The 15,122-nt window shown below is 43.7% G+C and overlaps 1 protein-coding gene across 1 annotated transcript in view; it reads right to left on the bottom strand.

Moving 5' to 3' along the window:
* Window positions 1–478: 478 nt before the first annotated feature.
* Window positions 479–15,122, bottom strand: part of LOC135057179 (neoverrucotoxin subunit beta-like) — a 32,731-nt gene continuing 18,087 nt past the window's right edge. Inside the window, exons 3-5 of the mRNA XM_063963078.1 lie at window positions 6,454–6,477; window positions 588–2,390; window positions 479–526 (exon numbers count right to left, since the gene is read on the bottom strand). Of these exons, the coding sequence (XP_063819148.1) occupies window positions 479–526; window positions 588–2,390; window positions 6,454–6,477 (1,875 nt within the window). The remainder of the gene's footprint in view (window positions 527–587; window positions 2,391–6,453; window positions 6,478–15,122) is intronic.

The following is a 15,122-nucleotide window of genomic DNA, read 5'->3' as shown; positions in this document are numbered from 1 at the left end:
TTGCTATGCAGTTAGGTATTTTACTCACGGCATTACGAGGTTTTTTCTTCGTACTGGTGATCGTAATGTGATTGACAGGAAGTGGGTGTTTCTGGGCGGAAACAGGCCGTTTTATGGGTGTGTGCGAAAAAACGCTACTGTTTCTGGGAAAAACGCGGGAATGGCTGGAAAAACTGAGGAGTGTCTGGGCGAAAGCTGGGTGTGTTTGTGACGTCAAACCAGGAACGAAACTGACTGAACTGATCGCAGATGCCGAGTAAGTCTGGAGCTACTCAGAAACTGCTAAGAAGTGTCTATTCGCAATTCTGCTAATCTTTCGTTCGCAATTTTGATAAGCTAAGATTCACTCCCAGTAGGCGGCGGCTTAGCGTGTGCAATGCTGCTAAAAGCAGCTTGCGAGCAAACAACTCGGAATGACCCCCCATATTTTCTTCAATATGTTGATGTTTGCCATAACATGTTTCCTTTGCTGTCATCACTACAATCTCATCACTGGGAGCACTCTCTCCAGAATCACCACATATGGCTGACAAAAGTATTATGTAGGATGTCATTGGCATTAGACCCTCAATATTACAAGTTTTTACCTTTTTTCCTGATTTATATTCCAGCCATCTCTCATCTAGATTTTCAGTCTCCACCTTATATTCAACTTTGTACTCAGTTATTGTGGCTCCATCTCCGATTATAGTCGGTTTCTTAAATTGTAATGTAATGTATGATGGTTTTGCAGTGACGTATATGGCTTCAGGTGGACTAGTGGGAAGGGTTCTCTCTTCTGTAACATCACTGGCAATACTGAGTCCTGGTTTACACATTGCAGAGTATCTCAGCTGATATTTTGTATTAGGCATTAGTCCTGTAACTGTGATCTTCTGGTCTTTATTTGTTATAAAATGGGACCAGTTCTCCTCCTCAGCAGATCTATACTCTATGCTGTATCCCTCTATGAACTCTTTCCCAAAGTCTGCAGGACTGAGGGTGAGATCCATACTATCATGGGTTCTACCACTGATGACTGGGAGATTAGGTTTAGCTGGAGGCTCAAACTTTTCACTTAGCAAATCTCCACAATCATACAGATAAATGGAGACTCCACGATTTCTCTGGTCTGGGACAGATGAGATAATAAATTGAGTTTCCTCAATGAATGCATTGGTACCAGCAAATTCCTGAAATGCTCTCAAACATCTTCTGGCATCATTGTCCTTGAACCACGGTGAGATGATTTTATTCTCATAGACATTATATCCAGGTGATTGGAGACAATTACACATATCAGAAAGATATGTCTCCTTGTTTAATGAAGCAAAATTAAAACACACAACATATTCAATCAAAGGGTCAGATATTAGTTTGTTTCTTTCAGTCTCAGATGGGAATACTTTGATGTTGGACAGCATTTTAACGTAGGAGCTCACAGTATCCATCTCCTGTTCTTTTCTGCTCAAAAACTGTGTAATGTGGAAGATTTCAAATGGAGATTGTTGTATACTAAGTAAAATATCAGCAAGTGCAGCTTCTTCTAATCTCCCATCACGTATAGCGGGTAAGATCTGTTCAAGCTGCTTCTTAAATGTGAGGGTAAATAGATCACACTGCTCTCTGAACTGAATTATGTTACTCTTGATGTCTGGAAAGGTCTCTGCAGCTGGATGTTTCATCAGATCATTACAGTGTATGGTAACGTCTATCATTTGCTGTATCACCTTTTCTGTCCTGTAAACAAGATCTTCACTGATGTCTCTAACCAACCGGGCAGCTTTACTGTCCAGTTCCCCCAGTGGATACAGCCATATTATCACAGGTACAGCCTTTTCCCCTTTCTCTCCTAGTAACTTTGGGAGGTCAGTATAACTGTTTATGGCATCTTCATATGTGACCGGATTTCTCTCCAGGGCAAAGTCTCCATGAACTGTACAGCTAAATTTTTTAACTTCTTCCTTATCTTTATCATTCATTGCTTGTCCTTTAGTTGTAATTGAGGGAATATTTCTAACCATAACCTGGAGATTTTCTTGTATTTGTTTAGTGCTCTCTGATGTAGACACCTCACGGTCAAATATAAAGAAAGCTTGAGCACCATATATAATACCAGTGACTACATGGGTGGCCATCCCTTTGTCAAACACATCACGAAAAGTCATGTTCTGTATACCTAAATGGTCCATGCTCAAATACTCAAACCTTGTGGTCCTAGAGTACTTTAGGGTGACTCTGGCTTGGTTCTTAGAGGTCTTCTTGTCATTTAGATAAAGCGCAGATCCACCAACTTCTATTAGACCAGAGAGTAAACTGGCTTTTATAGATACTGAGACATCTAGGGCTGATGATTTATCAGACACTGTGTCTGAGGCTATAATGTCAAACGATGTGTTCTCTTGAGTCAGCTGTGCCATAACAAATTCCACCCTGTATCTATTGTAACCTTTCTATTTTATACATGTGTTTTATATAACAACGTGTTGAGCAGAAACAGCTTCTGTACTAGTAAGAACAAATTGTGACATTACCAGTGTGCTACATAAGAGTAAAAATAAGAGACACAAAGATGAAGTAGTAGAAGTGAAATAAAGATACAATATAAAGAACACTGCATGTTAGTGGTAGATGTCCAGTAGTAGATCAGGGCAAGCTGAATGGCAGTTTAGGGAATGATTTTAGAGAAGAAGAGCTGCAGTAATCATCCTCTGTGACAGAAGAATGGGTCATGGAAGGCAGAAGCAGAAATAGGAAGAAGATGTGTGACATTAGAAGATACAGAAGGTGTGACTTGGTGAATAGCTTCCTCCTCAGCTTTGGAATAGTCAGCACAGTCATCCATTGCAGTGGTAGAAGTGGAGATGCCTTAGAGTGTCACTTGCAGTAGTGATGAAGTCATGGAGAATAAGGGGGAAGGATTGGGGGAGTAGTAGTTGGTGATACAGCTGTCAGAGTCTTTAGAGGAGTAAACAGATGAAGGGGAAGACCAAGCTGGAAGCTACATACAGTACATCATTTAATGGAATACCAGAATGGAGAAATGTGAGGTTTGATGGAGGTGGAGAAAAGATGAGACAGGTAAAATGAGATGAGAGAAAGAAATGCAGGAAGCATGAGAAATCCAATATAATTTTTTTAACCTTTTGTAGAGTTCCATATTTCATAACTATAAGACAAATTGTTGAAATGTGACTGTGGAAAAGTCTAAACATATAAAATGCCTGAGCAGAGCTCAAACACATGACACATAGAGGTCATGTATTTAATCACACAGAATTGCACAGCCACCTCCTGCTAATTTCCCTATGGTAGTGGTTCCCAAAGTTAGTCCTCAGCACCCCAGCAGGTGCAGTCATTACTCACTGATACATTTGAAAAGATCCACAGGTGGAGCTGATTATTTCACTTGTGATTCTTCAAGGAGACCTGTAAAATGAGAATTGTTGGGGGTCCTGAGGACTGAGTTTGAGAACCTGTTTTCTAATGCATTGATAGGTCAGTCAGTAAACTATTATGATAGAGTTCTAGATACTTAAATAAAGATAGTAACAGGAAACCCTTATATTCCAGGCATACAGTATAGGGACTTATTTTTAGATTGGAGTAAAGAAAAAAAGCCAGTACGGTAACTGTGCACCTTGGTAAAACCATGCTACACTGCAGGTGGGCAGATGAAAAATGTGTAGAGCTGTAGATATGAGAGGGGAGAGTCCAAAAGGAAATGAAATTTTGTTGTACAAATAAAGCTGCCCAGTATTTGTGGGCTGCATGTAACATAAATAAATGTATTTGCAGCCGTTGCAGTGCAACACCGTTTGTGCAGGTGACAAATGACCCTCTCCTTTTTGCTTTACTCCCAAGTCAGAATCAGTTGCATAGTGAGACGGAGCATTTCCTAATGTATTCAACTCATTCACTAGAAAATAAAATCAAAGAGTTTTGGTCCTTAATTCTTCTCCACTAACTATAAGAAAAATAAGCATTTGAAATAGACAAAGGTGTAGAATCTGTATAGAGTGCGCACTAATTAGCAGCTTGATAAAGTGCAAGACACACAGAGGCAACTCTCAAAAAATACCTCCACCCCAAACAAGTTGGGAACAATTGCAAAAAGAATATGGAGTCAATACCAATTACCAGGTGAAAAAGAGCATATAAGTCTGTGAGTCCACAGCAACCACAGCACCTCCTGCACCACATCCACTGATCCTCCGCACTGGATCTGCCGGTTCAATCAATGTTTGGATTCAGCCAACGCGTTTCTACCCTTTACATTGGGTCTTTTTCAAGGCATCCAGCAATATCTGCATCACCGCCAGCGGGTGGTTTTAGAAATTTGATCCTTTTCCTGGCAGCTCCAGTGGCAGTAGAAAATGAAGGGGGAGCTGTTGGCGGGTCACGTTCCACTTGCCTTGACAATTGTCTCACTAGCAGGTCTTTGAACATCTGCAGACTTGTGTCTGCCGGAAAGAGAGATACAACGTAGGCTTTAAAACCTAGGATCGAGCACGGTGACCAAAGTGCATTCCCCCTCCTTTGCCTATATCGTAGGCAGATGTATAGGCTTGAATGGCCTTTTGCTGCTCTTCCATCCTCTGAAGCATATAGAGGGTTGAATTCCATTTGGTTGCCACCTCTTGCTTCAGCTGATGGCGGGGAATGTTCAGGAGTGTTTGCTGGTGCTCCAGTCTTCGCACACAGTGGCTGAATGCCGAAAGTGGTGCGCAATTCTTCGGGCCACCTTGCATGCCCCTGTCATTTTTAAAAAAATTCTGCACCACCAAATTATTTGTATGTGCAAAACATGGGACGTGCTGGAATTTGCCCACATGTAATACACGCACAATATTGGTGGCATTGTCCGATGTCACAAATCCCCAGGAGAGTCCAATTGGGGTAAGCCAATCTACGATGATGTTCCTCAGTTTCCGTAAGAGGTTGTCAGCTGTGTGCCTCTAATGGAAAGCGGTGATACAAAGCGTAGCCTGCCTAGGAACGAGTTGGCGTTTGCGAGATGCTGCTACTGGTGCCGCCGCTGCTTTTGTTGCTGCGGGAGGCAATACATCTACCAAGTGGGCTGTCACAGTCATATAGTCCTTAGTCTGCCCTGCTCCACTTGTCCACATGTCCATGGTTAAGTGGACATTGAGTACAACTGCATTTTTTAGGACACTGGTGACTATTTTTCTGACGTCTGTGTACATTCTCGGTATCGCCTGCCTAGAGAAGTGGAACCTAGATGGTATTTGGTACCGGAGACACACTACCTCAAGAAATTCTCTAAGTCCCTGTGAACTAACGCCGGATACCGGACGCACGTCTAACACCAACACAGCTGCCAAGGCCTGAGTTATCCGCTTTGCAACAGGATGACTGCTGTGATATTTCATCTTCCTCGCAAAGGACTGTTGGACAGTCAATTGCTTACTCGAAGTAGTACAAGTGGTCTTCCGATTTCCCCTCTGGGATGACGATTGACTCCCAGCAGCAACAACAGCAGTGCCAGCAGCAGTAGGCGTTACACTCAAGGATCCATCGGAGAATTCCCAGTCAGGAGAGGACTCGTTAGACTTGCCAGTGACATGGCCTGCAGGACTACTGGCGTTCCTGTCTAAGGAGGAAATTGACACTGAGGGAGTTGGTGGTGTGGTTTGCAGAAGCTTGTGTACAAGAGGAAGAAGGGATTTAGTTGTCAGTGGACTGCTTCCACTGTCACCCAAAGTTTTTGAACTTGTCAATGACTTCTGATGAATGCGCTCCAGGTGATGTATAAGGGAGGATGTTCCTAGGTGGTTAACGTCCTTACCCCTACTTATTATGGCTTGACAAAGGCAACACATGGCTTGACACCAGTTGTCCGCATTTCCGTTTAAATAATTCCACAATGAAGAGGTGATTTTTTTTGTATTTTGACCAGGCATGTCAATGGCCTTATTCATCCCACGGACAACAGGTGTCTCCCCGGGTGCCTGACTTAAACAAACCACCTCTCCATCAGAATCCTCCTGGTCAATTTCCCCTCAGCACCAGCAACACCCATATCCTCATCCTGGTGTACTTCAACAGTGACATCTTCAATTTGAATATCAGGAACTGTACTGTGGGTGCTCCTTCGCAGAATTGCAGGGGGCGTGCAAATGGTGGAAGAAGCTACCTGTTCCCGTCCAGTGTTGGGAAGTTCAGGGAAGTGGATCTTGATCTTTCCCTATTTTACCCTACACATTTTTGTTCTCCATTTTTTAATGTGTGGAATTATATGCCATCTGCAAACCGTTACATGGCTGAGGGGTATTCACAATCTCAAGCAGAGCTTTGATAGAACAGTGGAGGAGTTGCAGGGGGTACACAGGTAGAAGAGGACGAGGACAATCAGGTAGCTAGCTGGGTCACGGTTAGAAGGAAGTAGAAGAGGGGGAGACAGGACATCTCCGAACCACTGTGACTGGACTGGACTGATGCAGCACAACACACGGACACTGAGGATGGAGACACGTCCTCTCTCTACACTCTCCAATGCCAGAGTGAAAATGGCGGCTACGCGCGGCTGTTTGTATGGAATCCAAACCCCGCTAGAATCCAACAGTGGGATGATGACGTGTTGCCTCATTCTGGTTTCTGAGTCAGGCAGGAAAACCCGAGCCTGACTCGGATCCGGGCTCATGACGTGAGGTGTGGTAGGGTTCGGTTCTCTGAGAACCGAACCCGCTCATCTCTAGAAATAATATATTACCTGTGCCACGTGCTAGTCCAGGGAGGTAGAGGGAGACTAGGGAGGTAAATGTGTGGCTTAGAGACTGGTGTAGGAAAGGGGGGTTTCTGTTCTTGGAACACTGGGTGGACTTCTTAGTCAGGTGCCATCTTTTTTGTCGCGATGGATTGCACCTGAATGAGGAGGGGGCAGCAGTGCTGGGGGGAAGAATGGTTAGAAGGTTGGAGGAGATTTTAAACTAGATGCCTGGGGGGAAGGATTAGTAAGAATTAGTGGGACATCTAGAGAGCGAAGAAAAGCGGAATGTATAACGTATAATGGGGGTGGAGAGGGGGAAGGAGAAAAATAGTCAGCGATGGTAATTTAAGGAAAACTCAAGTTCCTAAGGAAAAGTTATTTACAACAAAACTTACGGATCAGGGAACTACTAAACTTAAATGTATGATTGCAAATGCAAGAAGCCTAACAAGTAAAATGGGGGAATTAGAAACAATTGCACGTAATGACCAATATGATATACAGTAATAGGCATTACAGGGACATGGTGGGATGATTCTCATGACTGGGCAGCAAACATGGAGGGGTACACCCTCTTCTGGAGAGATAGAACTAATAAAATGGAGGGGGTGTTTGTTTTTATGTTAAGCCATTCTTAAAATCGTTTATAAAAGAGGTCATTTACGAGGGGACTGGAGATAATGTGGAGTCATTATGGGTTGAGATTTCGAGTGGGTGTAAAGATACAAAAAAGCTCTTAATAGGGAAATGCTATAAACCGTCAGATTTCTGGGGGGTAGGATGGTTAGTAGGTTGGAGGAGCTTTTAAACTAGGAGCCTGGGGGAACGGTTTAGCTAGAAACTATGGGACATGCAGCGAGTATAGTAAGGATGGTGGTAGTGAGATAAATGGGGGTGGAGAAGAGGGGAGGGAAAGTGCAGCCGGTAAGGGTATTTACATGGGTTCTATTAAGGGTGTTAATAAAGGTATTGCTAAAGCATTAAATAATAACAATTATGTGTCATCATTACAGACTATAGAAAATGTTGTACGGGACTTAAGGGAAAATACTTATGTCAGGGCGGTGATTTTAGATGGGAACATTGGGTTGACCAAAGAGAAAAGTAAGGTGGGCAAAACTAAGTACGGTGGGGTTGGAGAGGGAGCGAGAAGGACTGTCTGTATCAGTAACTCTACGGATGCACTAGCTAACCAGGATGGGAAATATTTAGGAAAACAAACAAATAAAGGAACCGATAAACTAAAATGTATGCTTGCAAACGCAAGAAGTCTAGCAGGTAAAATGGAGGAATTGGAATTGTTAGCATCAAAGGCTCAGTATGACATTATATGTATTACAGAAACATGGTGGGACGACTCTCACGACTGGGTTGCTAACTTGGAGGGGTATTCTCTTTTTAGGAGGGACAGGGCTAACAAAAGAGGAGGAGGTGTATGTCTTTATGTTAAACCATCACTTAAACCATACCTAAAGGAGGTTATTTATGAGGAGACTGGCGATAATGTGGAGTCACTATGGGTAGAAATCTCAAGTGGGGGAATTGATGCAAAAAAAAATAGTCATAGGCACGTGCTACAAACAGCTAGATATTAGCATACATGAGGAAGAACAACTATTGCAGCACATCAAAACGGCTGTGGGATTGGGGGACATCCTTGTCATTGGGGATTTGAATTACCCGGATATAAACTGGAGTAACGATTCATGTGCTAAAGCGAGGGGCAGCAGGTTCTTAAATATGTTTAGGGATCACTACTTGTCTCAATTAGTCGAGGACCCAACTAGGGGTAAAACTACCCTGGATCTAGTAATTACTAATAATGAATCTGAATCTGATTGTTTGTATCTATACTGTTTCTTTTTTGTTTTAATATATCTGTACTGGGTTTTTTTTTGGAGGGGAAAAAAAAAAGTGTGAGGTGAAAAGCCAGAGGGGTTAACTCAGGTGTGAGTAATCAGGAGGAGGAGGGGCTGATTAAAGCAGCTGGCTGAGCCTATATAAGCAGTGATTAGACTCTTTGGAGCTTGCTCTGTGGAAAGGCTTGTCTCTTTTAAGTGCTGCTTGGATTTCTAAGTGTGAGTTTTAAACAGCAAAAAGGTGAACTCTGATTAATCTCTGTCTATCCATATAGGGCTAGTAATATTGTGAGAGAAAGTTAATCTGAATCTGATTGTTTGTATCTATACTGTTTCTTTTTTGTTTTAATATATCTGTACTGGGTTTTTTTTTGGAGGGGAAAACAAAAAGTGTGAGGTGAAAAGCCAGAGGGGTTAACTCAGGTGTGAGTAATCAGGAGGAGGAGGGGCTGATTAAAGCAGCTGGCTGAGCCTATATAAGCAGTGATTAGACTCTTTGGAGCTTGCTCTGTGGAAAGGCTTGTCTCTTTTAAGTGCTGCTTGGATTTCTAAGTGTGAGTTTTAAACAGCAAAAAGGTGAGTTAGAATACAGAAAAAGGTGAGTTTTATATACACAATCAGGAACACACATTTGCAGTACCATTAAACTTCTGGTGAGGCTGCAAGGGGCTGACCTTGTGAGTGAGTGAGAGGGTCTCTTACTTGGAGTAGCAGAGGGGCTGTGATTGTGCGTGTGCGTGTGGTGTTTTTTTTAGCAGGAGCTGGAAGCCGAGTGAAAAGGAGGTGCAGTGAGCTGGAACAACTGCAACTGCTAAGTGGAGTATAGGTGCTGCAGGAGAGAGTACTACGGCTGCATAAAAGTGAAGGACCAAGAACCGCACAAAGATAGATAAGTATAAGCCAGCTTAATTATTGTATAAGTGAGATTGCTTGTCGTCTACTTTTTATTTTTTCTGCTTTTTCTTTGAGAGTAACAGGGAGTTAGACCTTACAAACAATATGGGAGGGGCTGTGATTGGGGACCTCACTCAGTGCATGTCGTGCAAGATGTATGCACACCTGGAGCTACCAGCCCAGTGTGATTACATCTGCACGAGGTGTGTGCGAACTGTTGCCCTGGAAGCCCAGGTAACTGATCTAGAGCAAACCGTTACACGACTGAGGGAGTTTCACAATCTCGAGCGTAGTTTAGACAGAACGGTGGAGGAGTTGCGGGAGGGGTCACTGGTAGAAGAGGATGATGATCAGGTAGCCAGTTGGGTCACAGTTAGAAGGAAGAAAAAGAGGGGGAGGCTCGACATCTCTGAACTATCAAACCCGAACAAATTTGCCCGATTGGACGAGGAATCGGAGGATGATAGTGAAGAAATGACGGTGCCGGAGGAGACTGCTCCCTCTAGCATCCAGAGGAGCGGTCCCTCTGGCGCGGTTGGGATAAAAGATAGAGAGGTACCTAGTCAGATGGTGGTGGTAGGGGATTCTATCATCAGGAAGGCAGATAGGGCAATCTGCTACCGGGACCGTGATCGCCGTACAGTCTGTTGTCTCCCGGGTGCTCGGGTACGGCACATCGCGGACCGGGTAGATAGATTGTTGGGAGGGGCTGGGAAGGACCCGGCGGTCTTGGTAAACGTTGGCACCAATGACAAAGTTAGCGGAAGGTGGGATGCCCTTAAGAAAGACTATAGGGACTTAGGAAAGAAACTGAAGGCAAGGACATCTAAGGTAATATTCTCTGAATTATTACCCATGCCACGCGCTAGTCCAGGGAGGCAGAGGGAGATTAGGGAGGTAAATGTGTGGCTTAGGGATTGGTGCAGGAAAGAGGGGTTTGTGTTCCTGGAACACTGGGCGGACTTCTCAGTCAGACGCCATCTCTTTTGTCGTGACGGATTGCACCTGAATGAGGAGGGGGCAGCGGTGCTGGGGGGAAGGATGGTTAGAAGGTTGGAGGAGATTTTAAACTAGGAGCCTGGGGGGAGGGTTTAGCTAGAAACTACGGGTCATGCAGTGAGAATAGTGGGGATGGTGGTAGTAAACGAAATGGGGGAGAAGTTGGGGGGAGGGTAAGAGCAGGCGGTAAGGTTACTAACATGGGTACTAAAAGGGATTTTACCAAAGCACTAACCAATGACGATTACAGGTCATCATTGCTACATAAGGTGAAAGATGTCCCTAACGCAAGGGAAAACGCCAGAAGCATTACTGGTAAAAAGGGTGAACTAGAAATACTTGCAGCAAGCAAACAGTATGATATTATAGGCATTACTGAAACTTGGTGGGATGAATCTCATGATTGGACAGTCAATCTGGAGGGCTATACACTGTTTAGGAGAGACAGACTAAATAAAAAGGGTGGAGGGGTGTGTCTTTACGTAAAGCCGTTTTTAAAACCTGATATACGGGAAGATATTCAGGAGGGGACTGTAGACACTGTCGAGACATTATGGGTAGAAATTGCATGCGGGGGAAAAGGAATAAAAAAGTTAGTATTGGGTGTATGCTATAGGCCGCCTGGTAACAATGCATCTGATGAGGAATTGTTACTAAAGCAAATTGAAAGAGCAGCAGGAGTAGGAGACAAAGTAGTGATGGGAGATTTTAGCTATCCAGAGATAAACTGGAAAAACGATTCATGTGATACTGCTAGGGAAAATATGTTTATAAACACACTTAATGATAACTACTTAGTCCAACTAATTGAGGAACCAACTAGGTACTGTCAAAGTCAGAAAAATATCACGCTGCACGTTGCCATATATGCACCTCATGCGCGTGCCTGCTGCACGTGCACATTCTCTCCCGTGCGTGTGGATATACGCAGCCGAGTGATGGCGCCTCGGCCATGCGCTCGAGCGCGTGGTGTGTGCATTTACGGTAGACTTTGTGTGCGTCTAGCGGGCGACTCAATCGTTTAATAATAGAACCAAATAGCTCGTTTTATAGATAATGTTCCTCTTAATGATAACTGTAAGTTTTGATAATGTGACTTGTTCACGGACTTGGGAATCCCTCTTTATGTGGTACAAAGGGTCAGTTTAAGGTTGAACAGCTGTGTCTGGTACCTAACTGAAGAGTATTTTAATAGCTATAATCCGGTGTTGGTTAGGTAAAGATTAATCGCTCCTGCGTGTAGTTATGACCATTAGTAGTTTCTGGACATATTCTATATTTGCAGTTCATTATCCATGCGGCGGTAATCCGGAGATTCCCACCCACCTGAGCAGTTTGAAATAGTCACAGCCCACCTGTATGAACCAACCTATGACCTGTTGTTATAATGCGGAGACGGATTCCCGTGTCCAATGAACAATAAGAATGTAGGGACCATTGTACTGTACTGTGTGTAAGTGTATATAAAGACAAGCCGACCTGGGCCAGCTCCACTCTACTCTTCTCAACGGTTCTCATCACTGATAATCGGGAGCTGGATATCCAGGAAGGCGCTTGCGATTGTTTCCCCTTGTGCGTAAGTTCTCTGCAGCCATTTTACCTCCTATTAATGTTGTAAGCCATTCTCTCTCTCTTTCCCCTTAAATGTAATTGTGTCACTATTGTATTTTAACGTGTAGTAATTCTGTTAGATATTTATGTTAGCCTGGTAGTGTATAAACTGTACTGTATATTCTTTTGCAATTGAACGTTCATTCTCTCTCTTAAAGGTGTTAGAACCTTAGACCGGTATTTGAGTGTTTATTATATTGCTAAGTGTTCTCAGAGCGTCACGGACGCTCATACTGCTTTTAAACTAACAAGGTTACATTGCGTTGCATCTACATATTATCACTGCATAAAGGTTTACAGTATAAGTACATTCTTTAAGGTATAGTTATTAAGGTTTAATTCTGTGAGCGTCAGCGCCGCTTGTGATCTCCTCGTGGTCTCGAGCGTCCGCTACGCTGGTAGCGTATCATTACGGTAATCGGCAGCCTATGGTGTGCTTGATACCAACAGCGTATTCTCGCGAGCGTTTGTGTCGCTCGAGTGGCTCGCTCCCGATACAGCGTCCGCTACGCTAAGGGCGTACCCTTACGGTACCACATACTCCAATAGCGTACTGAGTCTCTTAACCTTTTAGAGTGTTTAATATAGGATAAATCAATGGGCTTTATCAATTGGGGGCTCCTCCGCTCTTCACATATCTGCACTAGGTAACTTTAGCAGACATTATCGGTCAGCAAAGGGCAGGAAGGTGGTATCCCTCGCAGTGCTGACCAGATAAGCGTCTGCTTCGCTTAGTAAGGAGTGCTGAGGGAATCCGGAACCGGAAGGTAGGAACAGTACGTTATTGTTTTTTTTAAAACTGTTTGGTTTCTGTTTTACGTACGTACGCATAAGCACACACACCTGTATTTCTTGTTTAGTAGTGTTTGTCCGTATATCATTCTCCTGATTGCCACATACCAGTGATAACGTGCTGAGAGATTTGTTGTTATTAATAGTTAAAAGATAAAAAGTAATATTTAAGGGAATAATTGTAAAAGGCACGCACACAGTCTCGCCTAGAAATACAAGGGAGATTTGGGTGGTGTTCAGTGAATGATTACAGTTAAAGATCATTTACATTGATAAACGTGTAGTTGTGTTACTGTGGACGTACTTGGTTTGTGTACACGTGTCCTTACAAGGGCGGGGCGTACACGACGCAAGAGTCGACGCACGGAGCGTATATTACACAACGGAGCGTACGGATACGCCCACATAATACAAACCGCACGATGGTATTGTTTTTAGTAGGCGATAAGGAAGTAACGCGATAATAACGCAAATCTATCTCAAATCCAAAAGTTAAAGTTAAAAGAAAAAAAAAAAAACCTTCTCTGTTGCAATTCTTCTGGGTTAGGCTAATACTGTATGAAAGGAATTCTGTACAGAAATAAGAGTGTTAGAATGTAAGAGTGTGTATATATAAGATTTCTCTTTTTTTACGGACGTGGGAACCATAGGCCATTAGAAAGAGGTACACCAGCGAGAGTGATAGCGTGGGGTGGCTTGGGAGGCGTCCCTTGTTAGTCTCGACATATTATGAGCAGTAGAGTCTGCTGTACATAACAGACCAGGAGGTCAAGGACCAGGAGGTTCAGGTACAGCAGACTAGAAGTAGAGAGCACAACCGAAGAGGGTTGGTGCGAGACCCATATAGGCCAACAAAGCTCATTGCTGAAGGAATTTGCAGCCGAAATTTTCGATTCCACTGATCGTTCCGCACATAAGATTAGTTGCTTGTGTGCAGATACGATTGTACCGCATGTGAGTGTCTTGAATATTCATAAGAACGCTACTTGCACATTGTTAACGTGATTTGTGTAATTTTTTTATTTCAAGGGAAGAAGCCTGATCACTCAGGGACATTCCAACGACTGATACTTGCTGGGGAGGGTAACATACTCCCACACGCCCGAGCAAGTAGACGTTCATAGGGGCCCTAGGTTGGGTACGGAACCTCTGGGAACTTTGGTCGCCGTATTGGCCAGCGTGGGCGGAGTTAAGTGGGCGGACCTCGAGGCAAAACCCCCACCGCAGCCTTACCCCGGGCATCTTGGTTTTTGTAAAGGTTGCCGAAGACCCTGATTTGAAGTCAGAGGTAGTGAAAGCAGCACCTGCAAAGATGGGGGCCAGTTGTTCAGGTAAGGGGCGATCAACCGAGGTTCAGGTTGATTTGGTAAACCGACCAATCGGGTCGGCAAGGTAAATGTTGTGTAATGAATGGGAAAGGATGACTGTGCATGACGGGGAGAAGTTTCCCCGGGTAGGTACTTTTAACCCAGAAGTGTTACAGAATGTAAAGAGAAGAGTTTGCCTGATTAAATCTTCAAAAAGGCATATTAGACATTATGACTATTTAAAATTGTGGCAACAGGAAAGTGAAATGCAAAGAAATTTAACTTACATATCTGGCTCTCATCTTGGGAAGAGAGACATGGCAATGGAGAGGATTATGGCTGCAGAGAATGGCACGATGGTGTACGATAAAAATGCACTTAGTAACTGTATTAAGACTGAAAGTAACAAATGTAATAATGTTTATAAAAATGAAAGTGTCAAAATTACAAATGTTAACCTGTGCAAGTTGCACCCCATGTTAAACTCCCCTCAGGATTACCAGCGAGAAAGTGAAACCAGCACGATGTCGGCACCGTTTCCAGTAGCCATCCTACAAGACATCCAGGTGGATGCGACCAAATCGGTAAAGGCAATAATCAAACCCCCTAACGGAGGGTCAGGTGAGGTCGTGTCCACAGCTACGTACGGTGTTATATATCACGCACAAACAAATGTACCTCATAAAGAAGAACCAACACAAGATGATGTAATTGAACTTAGTCCTGTCAGGGTGATCACAGTCCCCAATGGGAAGACTGACGATCAGGGAGTCATTCTCGTCAAAGACAGTGCAATGCGCCGTCCCTGGTCCCGGACAGAATTGAGATCAATCATGTCTGAATTCCCTGATCCTAGGGAAGATCTAGCTTTATGTCAGAGATTTATTAAAGAACTAGGAAACTCCACAGAACCCACCAACAAAGATTGGCGGACAGTGCTGAGGGCATGTT

The sequence above is a fragment of the Pseudophryne corroboree genome, chromosome 3 (genome assembly GCF_028390025.1).
Source record: "Pseudophryne corroboree isolate aPseCor3 chromosome 3, aPseCor3.hap2, whole genome shotgun sequence".
NCBI lineage: Eukaryota > Metazoa > Chordata > Amphibia > Anura > Myobatrachidae > Pseudophryne > Pseudophryne corroboree.
Note: the sequence above shows the minus strand (reverse complement) of the source record. Positions and strands in the feature narration are given on the sequence as shown.